This window comes from Mycteria americana, chromosome 1, assembly GCF_035582795.1.
Source record: "Mycteria americana isolate JAX WOST 10 ecotype Jacksonville Zoo and Gardens chromosome 1, USCA_MyAme_1.0, whole genome shotgun sequence".
NCBI lineage: Eukaryota > Metazoa > Chordata > Aves > Ciconiiformes > Ciconiidae > Mycteria > Mycteria americana.
In genome coordinates, this window is record NC_134365.1 from 101,154,674 (window position 1) to 101,168,795 (window position 14,122).

Consider the following 14,122-nt stretch of genomic DNA (forward strand, 5'->3'; position numbering starts at 1 on the left):
CAGGGGAAGAAAGAATAGATCAGCGAGCATGAATAAACAGGAATAACTGAAAATGAGTAATGAATTCAGCATAAGTGCTGTGGGAGGTAATCATAGCTAAATGGGAATTTTGGCAGAGAGTTTCAAAACAGTTATTTATGCAAAAGTTTAGACTGCATTTTAAGAGAGGGAGGTTATTCCTTCTCATCTGGAGGACCTTTGCCTTATGTCATGGTGGAAATGCATACTCTGACTCTTTTATCAACCCAGGTTTCCTGTCCCTCTTCAGGAGCAGAAATCAGGAGCAGCTGGCAGCGGATAACTCATATTTTTTTGGAATACATTTAATTTTGTCCACACGCTTTTGTGGAAATATTTTTCACTCATTAACAGAATATCCCAGACATGCCAAAATGTTTGAAGCTCGACCTCTTTTCTGAATTAGTACTGCAAAGACTTGCAATGACTGAGTCAAGGAAAGAGCAGCTGTCTGATGAGCCACCAGCAATCAAAGTTAAATATACTGGTGGTCTCTCCTCAATCCTTTCTCTTCTGAATTCAAAATTCCTGCTGCTGTTTTTTATCCTGATGAATCTGACAAATTTATGCCTCATAGCATAGCCTTTTGAATCTTTCCTGGTGAGATTCCAGTTCAGCAAGATGTAAGCAAGTGTTTCAAATGGATGAGGTATCGTGTCTATAACATTATTAACCTCCTTCAGACACAATACACAAGATTAAGTATTTTGAGGAATACTTGGATCCACTGGATATATCCACATAAGGATATCCTGTAGAGAGAACACTAATGACGAAAAAGATGATTATGAAGACTCAAGGAGAAAAATCTGAATTCACAAGCTTTCTTTTAAAACAGTCATGAGGGAAATAGCAGAATGGGTTGTACCACTAAGGGAAATCCTCTTACTGTCCTCTAGATGTTGAAGACTATACAGAATTTTAATTTTCTCACTTGAAATTTTTTTCTTCTGGTTTGGATGATTATTTCCTCCTCTTCTACATTCATGAAGGAACAGTGGTCTAGAATCAGGGATTTTCTTTCGCCTCCCCTTCTGTTCACTAGGACAACACATTGCAATGGTCAGAGAATGAGCTTAGAATTTCCAAAAAACTTAAGTTGTCTTAGGAGCAAGTTAATGTGTGCAGCTATTGTGATTTTTTTTTTTTTTTTTTACTTACAGCAGAGGGATTGCTTACTCTGATTTGAAATGCTTTTTAACATTATGTTTATACAGTCTGTTATTATATAATAAATTAGTTACCACTCATACAGGAAAAAGAACTATTGTGAAATACCTTGTTCTGTCATATTGTGCTCCTTTTCATATGCCTGGCATACTTCCCCCCCCCCCCCCCCCCCCCTTAATGGCTTCTTTCATGAAACCCACAGGGATTTAGCGACAAATAACTAATCATGACAATTTTTATGCTTCTGTCCTGAAAGAGATCAAGGAATGCAGGAAAGAGTAGTCTGAAAAATATAAAAGAGGAGCATGTACAGTTTGTGCACAGGAGGATCTGTTTCATTTCAACAGTATTTTTTTAATCAGAGGTGTATGTGGTCTGATTTTTATCAGCCACAGCATTGGAAATGCTTTCAATTTGCAAGAGTGCTGGAAGAGTTGGTGGACCTCAGGTTTAACACTTTCCCCAAATGTACCATTTGCCCCTTTCAGAGGGTAACCACTGAAGAGCAGATAACATTTCCTAGCCTGCTTTCTGTTAGGGACTAGACTATTTTCTTACAAATTCATGGCAAGGATTAGGCCAATTTCATCAGTGAGTTGTTAAAGTAAAATTTTCTTGCTCTTCCACTTATTCTCCAAAATGTTTTACTGAATGGACAAACTCTGTAGCATCACACCACTTCCAAGTAAAAAGGAATCATTTCTGTAGTCTGCTCTTTCTCCTCTGCTTCTAGTTTTTGCAATAGGTTATTTTGGCAAAGGGGAGGAATGTTCTTCTGGAGTGTAAAAGAATGAAGTTTGGCTAGAGGTGAAAGCATGAAGATGCGATGGAGAAGCTTTTCAGAACAAAGAACTGCATGTGCTTCTCTTTACTTCTCAGAAACCTGAGAGAGCTGTGAGACTAGCCAATTCCGTACTGAGAGACAGAGCATGCATGTGTGAAGCTTGGTGTGGGTAATGAGATGTTGCTACCTTAAAACATGATGAGTTGCAGATGAGTTGGACTGAGGAAGATCCTGGAGAACTTCAGACTGGAACATTTAAAGTATAAGAGCCTGTTGGATGGGAAGGCATTCAGTATTTTTCTTTTCTTCGTTTATGGCTTGTAGGTTTCTTTGCAGTTTCTCTTTCTTTCTGAAATAACACATACCTTGTTTTTTTGTTGGGGAGGACGGGGACGGGGTGGGGTTGGAAGGTTGTAGAATGAGACCAATTCACCTAGCCATACAATCCGTTTCACAGTGACCTGGCAAAAATGATAGGTTTCTTGCTTTGTTTTTTTTCCAATTTTTATCTGGATTTTTGAGACGCTTTCTCTTCATCCACGTTTACTCTGACTCATTTCTGCAGAGTCTGCCAGTTTATGCAGGAAGGTTGGTTCAGAAGGCCCATACACATGCAGACACATGCCGCTCTACAATTTTAGCCTGCCTGCCTGCCTGCAGTAGCAGAATGTGATGAATGACAAATTGAAAAGTAGGATGAATTCTCTGCAGAAGGGGTGTGGAGACCTGCCAGTAGCAGTATTTTTTAGTAGCAGTATTTATCAGGCACAGGGCATCCCTAACCACAGGAGACAACACTGAAGCAATTGCTCTCTCTTTATTTCTGTTGTTCCCATTCTTCTAGGGGCTATGATTGTCTTTAATACTGTCCTTTTATCTCCTCTGTGTTCTCATCCTCTATGAGATGTGTTGGATACATACTCTTTTTTTTCTCTCTTTGCCCTAAAATCAATTCTACTAGATCTAAAGGTTGATTTCCTTTTGTGACCGATGATGATCAGTTACGGTCTGTGTCCATACCGCGGGTGCTCTGCTGACATCCTGTGTCCGTGCTCTTGGGGGACAGTGTCACACACCAATTCTTTCTGCTGTCATCCTTCACGATATTCAGATATCCTTCAAAACTGATCCAAGCTGTGCCCCAGCATCATCAAAAACCAAGTCAGTCCTGCTCTGCAGCCTGGCTGACCCCAAGTTCATTTAACGTGTATCTAGAGGCAGGTCGTAGGGCAAGGTGGGCAGTAGGCTAAGACCAGGTGTTACGCCTTACGGAGCTGTACTTCTTTTCTCTGGAAACAGGATGTTAAGAATTCAGCCAGACTACAGTTAACGTGACTCCGGAGTCAAGGCTGGGGCTGGGAAGCAGTTGTCTGCAGAGAAATGTTTAACAAGCACCAGCTCATGCGGTTAAGACGAGGATGAGCAGCTGGAGCACATGGGTTCTGTTGGCAGCCCTGCCGCGGGCTGCTCTTGAGCAAACAGCTTGTGGAGTCAGCCCAGGCCGGCCTCAGCTGCATCGTGCCCTTACCTTGCAAAGTTATTGATCTTTTCCCGTCTAAAAGAACTTGCCTTGATCCATTTATAGAAGAGACTGTATGAAAAAATTCTGATTATTCATTTATTTCTCAAATTACCGTTGTGAATTAAATTGACTTTACCAAAGCACAGTCAGAGATGTCAGCGAACCTAACTCCGCAGCTGCAAAACATATAATGCCTCTCATTGCTGAAAGTGGTATTTCCTGCTAAGACTGCTCATTTTGAGGGGAGCCAGTTTGGAGGGATGCTAGCACTTCCTATGCTATAAATAGACCAGATGAGTATCACTTTCAATCTCAAAGGAATACATTTCTCATTTCTTGAGGGAAGTAACAGTATCGCTGGCAGGATTCTCAGGGAGTTTTATGCTTGCTGATGATGTCTCCTCACACTTGAGCTTCGACTTGCTTGTTAATGAATGAGCGAGCTTATTGCAGCGTGTTGACATTTAGAGAGCTATTAATAGCTTCAGAGGCACCATACTGCAGCTAATGTCAGAGAAGTCCTTGCTGCTTTAGCTTGCTAGGTGGGCAGAAAAGGAAGGCGAGAAACAATGTGACAGACTGCAGGCTGAATGTTAAATGGACAGCAAGGTTTGTGAGGAGGGGAACTACCAGTTTATTCACAGATTTCCTTCCGTGTTGGAAGTCAGGATGACTCAGCAAACAGGGTTCCCTGGGGACAGAGCGCTAGAGGTAACCTCTCAAGAGTTGCATGCTTCTCGCTACAGGAAAGACACTGAGGTGCTGGAGCGTGTCCAGAGAAGGGCACCGAAGCTGGGGAAGGCTCTAGAGCACAAGTCCGATGAGGAGCGGCTGAGGGGACTGGGGTCCTTTAGCCCAGAGGAAAGGGGGCTGAGGGGAGACCTTCTCGCTCTCTCCAGCTACCTGAAAGGAGGCTGTAGCCAGGAGGGGGTCGGTCTCTTCTCCCAGGTAACAGGCGACAGGACGAGAGGAAACGGCCTCAAGTTGCGCCAGGGGAGGTTTCCATGGGACGTTAGGAAGAATTTCTTCACCGGAGAAGCACTGTCAAGCACTGCAAGAGGCTGCCCAGGAAAGTGCTGGAGCCACCGTCCCTGGAGGCATTTAAAAGATGTGTAGACATGGTGCTTAGGGACATGGTTTAGTGAGGACTTGGCAGTGCTAGGTTAACGGTTGGACTCAATTATCTTGAAGGTGCTAAACAATTCTATGATTCTGTGATTCTCCCTCATTGTGCAGCTTGCACATGCTACCTCCTCTGTATTTCTGAGCCCTGCTGCTGCTGTTGTAAGACAGGGGCTAGTACAGGAAGTCCAGGTAATTGAATATGCTGGCTCAGTTGCTCATTTTTACAAGCTTAAAAAAAAAAAAAAAAATCTTTTGTGTTCAGCGTTTTGTTCATCTGATTATATGAGCTGAGAAGCTGCACGTGTAAATGAAAATAACAGAGCTGGGAGTTTGGTTGACATTGGGCTTGAATGAGAATGCTTCCTGTTGGTGTTTTTAAATACTGGGAAAATGAAACCTCAGCCCCTTATCCCACTCAGGTTTAGAGATAAAACCATAAAGAAAGCAGGCAGCTAATACATGTTTGTTATTGTGCCTCTACCACGTGTGAGGGTTTGAGAACCTTGTCAGGAATAACACAGAGAAGGTTTTGGCAAAAGACCATCCCACAGTTTGAAATGGTAAGTACTGTATACTAAAAGAAGTTTCTTCTCGATGGCATGTGCCGTCAGGGTGCTGCAGTGTCTGATCATACAGCACCTGCTGAGCCATGCATTTGATTTTAAAATTAAATAATAGTTGGGACTGGAAAGAGGACGAATGAGTGGATGCCGTGACAGAATTCAGATGTTCTTGGAGCATCCAAAAGAAGCTGAAATTTTGGGGCTGATACTGTTAATTTTTAAGTATCAAGGGTAGTTAGAGACCATCTGGGAGGACATGCATAACTACAGAACAAGTAGTAGGAAAAGGGCACTATACCAGTGTGACTCTAGAAGGTAGCCGAGCACTGGGCTTCAGGGACTCACTTGATTATTTATGCCTGGCATATCAGGCATATTGGTTTTTTCCAGTTATTAACTGCTCAGCTGAAGAAAATGCATCTGCTGTTGGCCAGTGTAGATGCAAGTAAAAGGCATCGAAAAAACTTTCCGCCCTCTGATTTATTCGTTCCCAAACTTTGGTCCATAGATAAATAATAGTCTACAAGGTAGTTTTAAGTGTTCTACAGGCAGTCTTCAGAGCAGTGCTGCGCAGTAATTCATGTAGTATTTTATTACAAAGGTTTAAAGGTTAAAGGCTTTTGAGGGCGAGCAGCAGTGTGTCGAGTACTGCTGCTCGAGTGGAACGAGAGGAAAGCTGAACTAGTTGGAGACCGGGGCGGTCGAGCAGGCCCCTTTGATCCCTGAGAACAGGTCACAGTTCCTGTATGCTGAAGCACGTGAATTAATTTGCTAAATCACTTGGTGTTTCTGCTGCAACAGGAGTTCCTGGCCAAGTTACTTCTTTATAAAGCTCTGTCTCGTTCTGGTTTTTCACTGCTTGCTAAATGTACTCATCTGTACAGAGGCACGTAGGCATGTAATTCATTCTCCTGGGAAGATCCATTTTCCCCTCGCTGCCAGAGTACACTCATTTTCCATCCATTTTGCTTCCTGAAAGCTACTCTTTTTCTCTCTCCTTCATCAGTTACCTCACTAACATGGCTACCATTTCCTCACTATTATTTTTTTTCATATTAGGTGAGACGGGTCTTTGGGCAGTGAGCTTTAACGGCATCATCCAGGCACGGGTACAAAACACAGCGATGAGGGAGAGAATTAGTCACCGCACTAAAATGATTAATGTTTTGTTTTGATCATTTTGCATCCCACCATTGCATTTCAACTAACAAGAGGTTTCTGTCTTTGACCTACGTGATGCAACTGTTCGTTAAGGTTTTGCCGCACGCTGTCATAATCACTAACAACTGCTTGGGTTTGAAGGTAATTGTGTTTATTTTCTGGTTCATGCTTCAGGAAAAATTAAAACTTGATGCTGAGAGGGAAAAACTAGAGAGGCTTCAGGAGCTTTACTCCGAGCAGAAGACGCAGCTTGATAATTGCCCTGAGTCCATGAGGGAACAATTACAGCAGCAGCTGAAGAGGGTCAGTAGCAAGTTTCAAGATTGTTCAAGATTGCACTAATTTTTTTTTTGTTGATATTTTTTTTCTTTTTTTTAGAGTTAAGTGTAACATATTCTGTTTCAACTATTCAAGAAAGTGTCTGAACATATTTGCAACTTATACTTGTTAATCATTAACAAGGGTTATGGGTTTTTGTGGAATGCTTGTAATAGATGATGTGAACGGTGGCAAACGAATAGAGTGCAAACGGGCGGATTAGAAATCATTTTGTGTTGAATGTTTTTGAAGCGTTGGGCTACTTGCCCGTAATTAGCACCTTAGGCCTGCTGCGTGGTGTGGAAGCTGTTGTGATGTTTAGATGGGTGGTGGAGCATTGCTCTGTACCTGTGTGAGCAAAGACAGGAATTGAACTTTGGTCAGCGGGATCAGCCATTTTAGCAGCGCTTTCCTGCCGCTATTGTTTGATCCTGTTGTGCGCTCCTCCTTTGCAATGCTGTAAATGGCTGCCTCAGTGAAGCCATGGATAACTTCTTTTTTTCAGTACATAACTTAGCTGTTAGCCTGAACTGTGCTTTGAAAAATTCATTCTGAAGATTATACCACCTGTTAAAATAGCTTTATTTTTTCCTACGTTTCCAACAATTGCACGCTGGTATACTAACCTTTGCATAAAGTCTAATTGCAACTTGGTTTTGTTTTGTATTATTTGTAACCGGAAAAGCTACAATATTGTCTGTGACGGTGCAGTTATTTTCTGTGGAAAGATTATAGTATTCATTAATGTTGAGTGGGTTCTACAGCACATATAGCTAGCTTTAGTGGGGGGAGAAATCATTTTCAAAGCATCAGTACGACAAGCTCAAGAGGCCATCTGAAAGTCAAACAAGGTTGTGGGGGTTTTTTGGGGCTTTTTATTTGTTTGGTTTTGGGGTTTTTTTTGGTTTTTTTTCTTTTTTTCTTTTTTTCCCTGGCTTGAAGGCTTGAATGTTTATATGAGGAATAAGGTCTGTAATAGCAGTGACCAAAAAAGGGTTTTTTTGCTTTATAGGAAATATTCTTTAGACTTTGGTTTATTTGCAGAATTCTGTTTTATTTTTTTCAAGGAGCAAAAAGGAAAAAAAGTCCAGCTTTGCAAACAACAATGTTATATTCTTCTGTAGTAACTGAGAAGTTTGCTGGTTTTGAGACACTTAAGGATTTTTGTAAGTTACCTTAAAAAAAAAAATTTTAAAAAATTAGTATTATGTAATCTCTCATACATATTAAAAGGAAAGGAAGCCTTTCCTGTGCAGTCATGTACTTGAAGGTATAAATTCATGAGAAGTTGCAGTCTTGTTGCTGTGGGATGGTAGTAAATCCTTTTTCACTATTGACCACCAAGAAGCTTCTAGAAATCTGTCTGGTTAATTTTATTTTTTTTTTCCCTTTCCCGTTGGCTTAATAACGATTTTGGATTTGAAAGTGGGACGAAACTTGACGTGTGGGGGTGCAGTTAAATGTACAGTTGGTCCTATTGCGTTATTCACGGGCCAACTGTAGTGAAAGTTAGCTGTGGCTGCTGTGGTTGAAGCAGTAGAAGTTATCACTGATTTAGTGCACAGTATCTGCCAAACGGATGTCAAGTGTGAGAGCAGTAATGAAATTACTGTGAGTATCGTACCCAAAATATAGAACATCTCTTCTTCCCCCAAATCAGCTCAGCCCAGGATTAGATACCTGAGTTTGCAGCAGGTTATGTTGTGCTACTTTTCTGCCAACGCGGTAGGTGTGAAGGTGACTAATTCCCTTATTGCTTCATCGCTGGGACTTCAGTAACTTCGTAATGTGTGCCCAGGGGAGCGGGCAGCCGCTTTCCCTGTAGCAGTGGGCTGCAGGGTGGGTCTGGAGTTTGGGTTGGGGTTGGCAGTGGGCGGCTGGCGCACTCTGTATGTTTCCCGGTGTCCGTAAGGAATATATGCTCCCTGTTGGGCAGGGAGGACGCTTCATCAGAGACTGGTGAAACCTGTGGGCTTGTGGAAGGCACTGAGGGAAAGCATTGATCTTCCTGGTGGCTTATTTAAAGTTAATTAGCACGCTTCATCCTTCACTGTTAATATGAAAGCACCAAAGCTTGTTTGTTCTCATGTGCGTGGGTTTATAGAGGTACGCATAAAAGGAGTATGAGAATAGATGCCTGGATTCCTGCAGAGACCTGAAAAGACACTGTCCAGTGCTAGGAAATGCCTTGCTCTTCAGATAAAATTCTCCTAATTTTTGCAGATGATGTGGGCCTATGGACCTCCCACCACATCCTGAAGTAAGGGCCAGGTTCTCTTCCATCAAATTTTCTCCAGTGCCATTACAGAAGTAATGGAGATGCCGCAGAAATTTATGGTTTTGAAATCCAATATGGAAACGTTGTGTCTGTTGTTTGTTAATAGATGATAAGTTACAATATTTTGATGTCACTTGTTTTAATAAAAGGGAGGGAGTACACTTACTGCTTGGTTCAGGAAGCCATTACCTACTGCAGCAACAATTATTCTCCTACAAATCCTATGCTGCTGAGTAGGATCCTTGTGAAGGTTATGGCGAGGACTCTGGACACATCTCTGAGCCAGACCTCGTGCCCCTGCCGCTGTGCCCTGCTCCCGCAGGCTGCCCGGGGTCTTGGTCCCCGTGGGTCTGCCTGGCTGGTGATCTCCCTGCAATGCGCTTGCAACCACGGGTAGAGCTAAGGCACTGCCGCTTACCCGCTGGAGGGTTTTTAAGTTGAAAATGGACTTGGTTTCAAATTAGGTATGCTTATTTTTCCCCGGCAGACATAGTGGTACAAAATGTGGTGAAATTCTTGTTCCATAGCGCATCTCGCAAAGAATATAGGTTTTGTGAGCTCAAGTGGCTGCCAGTTGCCTTTCTGGCTATCGGTTGCCCTCTCTGAAGTCTGTTCTTCTGCCTCATAGCAATTAATGTGGTATGAAATAGGCTGAATTTATCGACTTTCATGGCCCAGGCAAAGCCCTTCTCTTTGTTTTGAATGCTGGTATTGTAGGTAACCGATTCCTTGTAATTTTTAGCCCACATCTTTGCTTTTGATCTCTTCACTATGTCCTACAAGTGAAAGGCACATCTGTGCAGAATAATGGGAAGATGTTGGTATTTCGTATAGTCGCTTGGATTCTTCAGCTTCTGCATTCCGTGTCTTTCCCTGGAGGGGAAAAACCTGGAGGCTGGTTTTGAATGCCTTTACAGTGACCCATCTGCCTATCTCAGTAAGGTCGAAACAAGAAAAGGACTAAGTTTTCATTTCTCTAAAATGATAAATTGCTTACAGGATATAGGTTTTCTTATGTAACAAGTTATGTACAATGTGCCTACTTTCAAGAGCTTTAGCATTTAATAATACTGTGATTATTTAAAATCCCTTTTTCTTCAGAAGCCTGGAACTTGTAAGTAGGGATTCATGTTATGAATACACAGATGTTGCACGAGAAAGATTAGCATTCAGTTCTCGTGCTGAAAAGCACCGTAAGTTTTATCTCGTCATCCCTAAGTGGAAGGCAGGTGTGTTCTTATTTCTTGGGTCTTTTCTGGAGCATTCAGCCTCTTTTCCTGACAAAATCTGGTGTTGGTCCAGGGGGATGCATAAAAGTGGGCTGATGCCCTTTCTGAAGTAATGCACCTACTGGCTAGGGTGATGACTGGAGTCCTTAATTGTGCGTTTGCACAGGGAGCAATTGTCAGCTCCAATTCGGTGGTCCACGAGCAGCCTGCGGCTGAGCAACTGGCATGGTTGGACATCACTGCTGAGGTGACGGCAGTGTGCTGATGGCGCACGGCTCCACGTACCTTACATCTTATCTGACTGTACGTCTGTTATTAAAAACAGGGGTGGTACTTGGGCTAGACCTAAAGAAATTCTAACTGCAGTCCAGACTCCTCCATTTGAGCATGTATTCCTGTAGTTAATCCAGTGTGCAGTTCTCCAGTGTTACTGGGATGATACTTTCTGTCCTTTTTGGTTGGTAAGCGGATGCCGTCCCAGTTTGGCACGTGACAACCCCACCAAATGCGTTCAGGCTTTGGTAGTGTTGCAGCTAGGCTACAGCAGAGTGATCTGCCCAGCCAGGGGTGCTCATGGCTTAAGAGGCTCCGGCTTGATCTGAACCCTGCAAAACAGCTCCCTCACCGTGCAGGTGCTTCGTCTTTCTCAGCGGGGAGGACAGTAGGAGTGATGGAGAAAGCAACATCAAAATAATGATTAGCCCTATTTGCTCTCTCATTATGACAGTCGGTCATTAAAAGTGTTGAGCTCCTGTTTGAACATGTTGTACAAGATACATAACATTTTAGACTGTGATTTTTGTGTTTGTTTGTAAGTATATCTACTCCGGTGTCAGTGAAAGCATGATTTTTTTTTTTTTTTTCTTTTTTTCTTTTGTGTAAGGATGCTGATCTATTGGACATAGAAAGCAAACACTTTGAAGACCTGGAATTTCAGCAGCTTGAACATGAAAGCAGGTTAGATGAAGAGAAAGAAAATCTGACACAACAGCTCCTGCGTGAAGTAGCTGAATATCAGCGTAGCATTGTCAGCAGAAAGGTAAAAGCACTAACACTCCATTCCTTTGTTCTTTGTTGTTGAGCTTAAAGGAGATGAAATGGATCTACAACCTGCTTATCTGTAAGAAATAATGCAAAACTTACCTCTTTGAAAACGCTTTTGCAGCAGAGCAAAGGTGATGGCCCAGTAACATCCCACAAATATCAAATCATGCACTTCTCCAAAAGGAAATAAATCAATAAAATTCCATGCCTTGTTTGTATATTTGCATATGAAAATTAAACCCTTAAACTTGCTACAAAAATTACCAAAGTGTTGGTTTTGCTTCATTAAGAAAGGAAATTCATACACTGTGGACAAAACTACAGTTATTTTATGCTCATGATAGGTGTTGATTTTAAGTGATTTTGTTAAAATAATAATAGAACACCAAATTAAGAAAATATCTTAATTACTAAAATAAGTTGTAAAAGTCCTGTATCAAGCAATTAAATGCGAGTTTTTCAGAGATCAGAAGTTGCATCTCTAAACCAGTTCTGTTTGGTATGTGGAAGCTAGTCACCATATTATCAAAGAATATGTGCAATTATTCCTTTGTTTTGTCTCTTGAAGAAATTGTCTCTTTACTGCCTAAATCTTATTTAATTATCTCCTTCAGAGTAGTGAGCTGTCTTGTAAAAACTTTTTTTCCCACTGCTTCACTCCTATGAATGAGTGAACTCTCATGAATAGAATCCTCACCGCAGGTTGTCTTGTGCTTTGAAAATAAAACATGTAAATTGTGATTATCTTCTTTTTATATTAGGAAAAGATATCTGCTCTCAAAAAACAAGCCAATCATATTGTTCAACAAGCACAAAGAGAACAAGATCATTTTGTAAAAGAGAAAAACAACTTAATAATGATGCTGCAAAGGGTAAGTATGTATTGCCTTTCAAATATTTTTAGCATGTAATAAAAGAGCGTTTCATAGAATAAAAGAACGTAGAGCACGAGAAAAGCATCAGTTGTGCAGAAGCTAGCAAGAAGGTATTAACGTGATCGACATCCTTTGTATCCATTAACCTTTAAAAAAAGAAAAAATCTTTTGTAATTAATCAGCAGATTTCCTAAGAGAAAATGCTAGTGGCATTTGATAATCGAGAGGGTTTTAGAGGTGTCCCCCTTCCGAGGACTCAACCAGAGGCACCTGGTAGAAGCCTGTGCTCCCTCTGGGGCTGCTGGAAGTGTGCTCAGACAGCAGGTTTTTGACTTGTAATAGCCCATACTAGGCCACAAGATGAGGTACTTAACATCAGCTAACATCTGCTTCATAAGAAGCTGGCATGAGCCCTTCACGTCCATTTTATGTTTTGCTTTTAATTGTGAGAAAAATCATGGTTAGTTCATTAAGCAGAAGCAGCATTTTCAAAATGCTGAAGGAAAAACCTTTTGGTTTGGCTGTGGTTATTAAATAAAATCTTTTGCTAGCTTTTCATTCTGTACCTCCGTTTTTTGTTCAGTTTTGCTGTAAGTGGACGAAGCTGAAGCTTTGCTGTGCAGCTTCTAGCTGTCTATCCCAGCGTGTGTCTTTACACGCTTAAGAAAACAGACAGCATTTATTTTCACTACATGGCTGTTGGTATTTAATATAAAATGTCTGTTTTTCAACAGGAAAAAGAGAATCTCTGTAATCTGGAAAAGAAATATTCCACACTTTCTGGAGGAAATGGATTTCCTGTCAGTCCCAATAGTCTAAAAGAGGTAAAGGGATTCACTGCTTTTTACTTTACCATAAGTGACTTTTAATAACACTTCATACAAAAGCACTATAGTATTTAGTGAAGTCCTATTCATACAAATTTTTTTGAGATGTGATGAAATTACTTTGTAGAGCTATTCATAGAAGTCCAAATGCGTGGGTGAGCAAAAATAGCTTCTCTTGACATTTTCCCAGATGTGACTGGTATCGCCTTAATCTCTTGCCCTGGAAAAATGATCATTTTTATGTGGGGGAAAGGGTGTGTGGAGGGGGGTATATAATTTTCTCAAAATAGACAATTAAACCTCATTGAAGTGAAGAATAATGAGGCCCAGGAATAACTCTGTTCAAAAATACAGTTCAGTCTTATTTTTGCACTGTGGATTTTACCATTGCCTCCCATCCTTTATTCTAAGGCTCCGCAGTAAAGCATGACAACTGTACATTTTGATCTTTTCAAAAAGCATTGAACTGAAGACTTCAAGCTATTTTGTTTGTAAGATACCTATTGAGCTATTTATTTAACTATTTTGAATAGTTAGAGTAAAGGTGTCAAATATTTCTTGCTGAAAAAACTGAGTTAGTTTGGGTAATGCATGATGAGACCCAGAGCTCACCTGCAGCTGTCAAGACTTCATAGCTTTGAGGGTACCGCTTTAAGCCTCAAGGTCCGCAAGCACGGTCAGTGTAAGGTAAGCCACAGCCCATTGCAGAGATTCAGTCAGCACGTACAACATTAGCATTAACTCCCCATATTTTTCTTCTTGACTTGACTTGATGAATCTGCAAATTGCAGATAAACATGAAGTTATAAATGCAGAAGCAGAAAATCTGGCATTTAAAATACACTGACAGGTACCTATGGCTGCTTCATTAACTTCTGCTTAAGCGGTCTGACTGGACTTGCCGGGTCTGCTTGTATCGAAGCCCTGAACAAGGTCTGCTCCATCTAACGATGGAGGTGTCTCTGTGGGAAGCTGGGCTCTTGCAGTCTAAAGCAACCACGTGTCCTCTCAGCACCTGGGAAATGTGATCTTGCTTATTTGGCCACCAAGTTCCTGGTGAACCCGGGTGGCCTCCAGCACATGCCAGTGGGGTCGAGCACCCTTCTTCACTGCAAGCCACGTTGCAGATGCTTAGACTTTCAGTGTCCTAGGTTGCGCTCTGACCTGGACATCTGACCTCCCACCAGAACATCTGGCAAGTCTAAGCT

General features: G+C 41.6%; 1 protein-coding gene across 11 annotated transcripts in view; it reads left to right on the forward strand.

The window, feature by feature from the left end:
* Positions 1-14,122, forward strand: part of PHLDB2 (pleckstrin homology like domain family B member 2) — a 111,480-nt gene that overhangs the window by 72,130 nt on the left and 25,228 nt on the right. For 9 of the 11 annotated variants that reach the window (XM_075515118.1, XM_075515174.1, XM_075515192.1 and 6 more), the window contains 4 exons: positions 6,518-6,646; positions 11,052-11,207; positions 11,974-12,084; positions 12,822-12,911. In XM_075515118.1, coding sequence (XP_075371233.1) covers positions 6,518-6,646; positions 11,052-11,207; positions 11,974-12,084; positions 12,822-12,911 — 486 coding nt within the window. The remainder of the gene's footprint in view (positions 1-6,517; positions 6,647-11,051; positions 11,208-11,973; positions 12,085-12,821; positions 12,912-14,122) is intronic. The other 2 variants (XM_075515183.1, XM_075515200.1) reach the window with 1 other exon arrangement.